Consider the following 2,902-nt stretch of genomic DNA (forward strand, 5'->3'; position numbering starts at 1 on the left):
TTTGAAAAGACCAATGCGACACTGGCCGCATCAGCAGAAAGGTGATCAGACGTACCTGGTCCTTTTCAAGTGTGAGGATCTGATACCCGGTCGTTCGGCTACATATTAGTTTTCCACTACTATCAAAAGAGGCCAGGCGTAACCTAGGATTAAGACATAAAACAAGATTTAAAGAAAAAAAACACTCATTTTCTAAGGCCAAAATTAGTTAAAAGAGCCTTCCTTCACGATAATAATTTGCTTTTGGATCTTTCATCTAGGCAACTTTACAAAGTCGTTTCAAACTACAAACGGATTCTTTTCAGATGTCTAAGCCTGTGCTGTTCTATTGGCTGAGATAAGAAGTAACTGACGAACACGTGGCTCTTTTATATGAGTTTATTTATCTCCCAAATCCTTATTTGTACAGATACATAAAAACGATTCCCATTTCTTTTTCAACCTGTTAAACATATACATTAACGACAAAAAGGACTTATTCTGACGGAAAGGAAAATGAACAGGACTGTGTTCAAAATAGCTATAGACACAAGAAGCCAACATGTGTAAATCATGACAAATGTACACCTCGATTTTGAAAAAAATAAGTTCTATTTTTACATTAATGCTTTTATTATCCAGCTTCTACATTAGACTGTCCAACCTTATTTACATTGGCTATGGAATTTCTATAGCATGTGTGACAAAGGCACTTGATGCAGAGGGTAGAAAGTCCTGAGCTCAAGTAGGAAGTAGGATTCCAAACACAATCTGAACATAAATAATTCCAGAGGTCAGAGAATATGAAAATACTTAAAGTGTAGTATCTGCTGCATAAATAATTCACGATTAACGATGTCGTAGAGAACATCAGTGTACAAATGGAAAGAGCATTGATCTTCACTGGCTATTCAAGTGATACCTTTAACTTTCTTTTAGCCAAATAAAAGATCATTTTCAGATGTCTAACTGAGGCTCACGAACACTTGACAGGGCTGAAGTTTAAGTGAAAATTTAAATTTGTATTTGGTTGCAGGGAAATGACCTACGGCAACTTTCTGTTGGTGCTACGTCAGAAAGCATGAACTGACATCTTTGGAACATACTTGACAGATACTTCTGGGCTTGTCCAGGGTCTTCATGGCTGCATAGAAAGGTAACGAGGACAAGGACAGGCTTCTGTTTTGTCTCTTATAGTCCGTAAGGCCTTGGTCATTTTAGTCACCTTGAACGTGCTGGTCAGTGGGGCTGGGATTGGAAAGCTGGCCCAGCCGTCTGCGAAGCGCACGGCGTTCCAGCTGAGGAGCTCGTCAGCTTGCGGGACCCTCTGGGGGAGCCCCGGCTTCAGCTTTCTTTTCTGGTGATATGTATAGGAAGTTGCAGCAGATATACAAGGGGAAGACCAGAAGCCTGCTGTCCAAATTCATGACCACTTGTTCCTATAAAAGAAAGTGTGCCTTTAGTGACAACTCGATAGGAATATCACAAAAGAAAAAATGTAAAAAAGAACCAACTGTCAAGCTAAGTGAACATTGTGACTAAGCGTTCACGTTCGGAGTCTGGGAGCCGCGGCTCAAACCTCACAACTTGGGCAGTCACCGGCCTTGTGAACTGTAGCCTCCACGCTGTGACTTGGGACAGTAAACACACACCCACCTCAGAGGATGACCTTACCAGAGGCAAGGCGTGCAGATGGTTTACTAAAGCCAGCCGGCTCCTTGTCCCCTTGTTATTACTTGCTTATTCTGCTACGGCCGCTTCTAGCATCTACCTACATATTTAATGAACAGACACGAGTCTTCAGAAAGGGACACACTTCTCACTGGACTTCAGTTTTGATGGCCCTTTCGTCGAGCAAGCCTTGGGGATGAGGCCATTACAATCATCGCTGCTGGCCTGGTGCCAACTTTGCCTAGGGCTTCCCACTCTGACTTACCGCTGGGAAAGTAAAACACGTTTTCATGGGAAAGCACGTTCAGGCTTAGCTACATCAATGCACACGGACGGGAACTGACATCGGAGAGGCACAATGTCACTGTCCCTGGTGCCACAGACCTCTGATCCCGTAACCACATACCCTTTTATGAGCATCTGGTCAGCTGAGAAGATCCCCGGAGGAAAAGTAGCAGCAGTGATGTGAGAATCCCTACTTTCCCTCGATTTGGATACATTCCCTGCAGAGTTATGCACTCCTACGTGCATCCTGTGTTTGGGAGAACACGTTGTTAATCGCTGTTTAAATCTAGAGCTTGGATTTTTTGCTGAGTCTTGGGTGCCTGCAGTGACAAGGGACTCAAACAAGGACTAGGCTGTCTGAGTGGCTGAGATAGCCCCACGGGACACAGCTGGAGGTGGGAGCGCAGCAAGATAGCTCTGGATAAAGGAGAAGGATCCAAAGGCCACGCAGACACGGACCCAGTTGTGGCTGTCGTTAGGCGCGATCGCGTTCACTGAGTTGGAGCCGGCCAATGGAGCAAAGAATGAAACAGGGCCGCTCCGGCGCCATCCTCACCACTGCCGTTAGTGTGAGCCATTGTGGCAGCCACCTTGCCGAGAACCCTACCGAGGCCTGTCATTCTGAAAGCCTATTTTGCTCAAGAATAATGCTCAGGAACTCTGGAGTCATACTGTGCCTCCCTCTTGGTGTTTGCTGCCGATGGAAATACACTTAGGTGCACAGCGTTTCAAGCAATTCGGGTGATAACTTTTTTTTTTAAGAAATCATTTTATGGGGGCTCTTACAACAATCCATCCATCCACTCATTGTGTCAAGCACACTTGTACATATGTTGCCATCATCATAGTTTTTTCTACTTGAGCTCTTAGTAGTATCAGCTCATTTCCCACCCCCTCTCCACCCGCCCTCCCTCATGAATCCTTGATAATTTATAAATTATTATTTTTTCATGTCTTATACTGACCA

At 44.5% G+C, this 2,902-nt stretch overlaps 1 protein-coding gene across 1 annotated transcript in view; it reads right to left on the minus strand.

Moving 5' to 3' along the window:
• GMCL1 (germ cell-less 1, spermatogenesis associated) overlaps positions 1-2,902 on the minus strand; it is a 29,670-nt gene that overhangs the window by 4,636 nt on the left and 22,132 nt on the right. Inside the window, exon 11 of the mRNA XM_045294085.1 lies at positions 12-145. Within this exon, the coding sequence (XP_045150020.1) occupies positions 12-145 (134 nt within the window). The remainder of the gene's footprint in view (positions 1-11; positions 146-2,902) is intronic.

The sequence above is a fragment of the Echinops telfairi genome, unplaced genomic scaffold, assembly GCF_000313985.2.
Source record: "Echinops telfairi isolate 266 unplaced genomic scaffold, ASM31398v2 ScPeMD7_2573;HRSCAF=3158, whole genome shotgun sequence".
Taxonomy (NCBI): domain Eukaryota; kingdom Metazoa; phylum Chordata; class Mammalia; order Afrosoricida; family Tenrecidae; genus Echinops; species Echinops telfairi.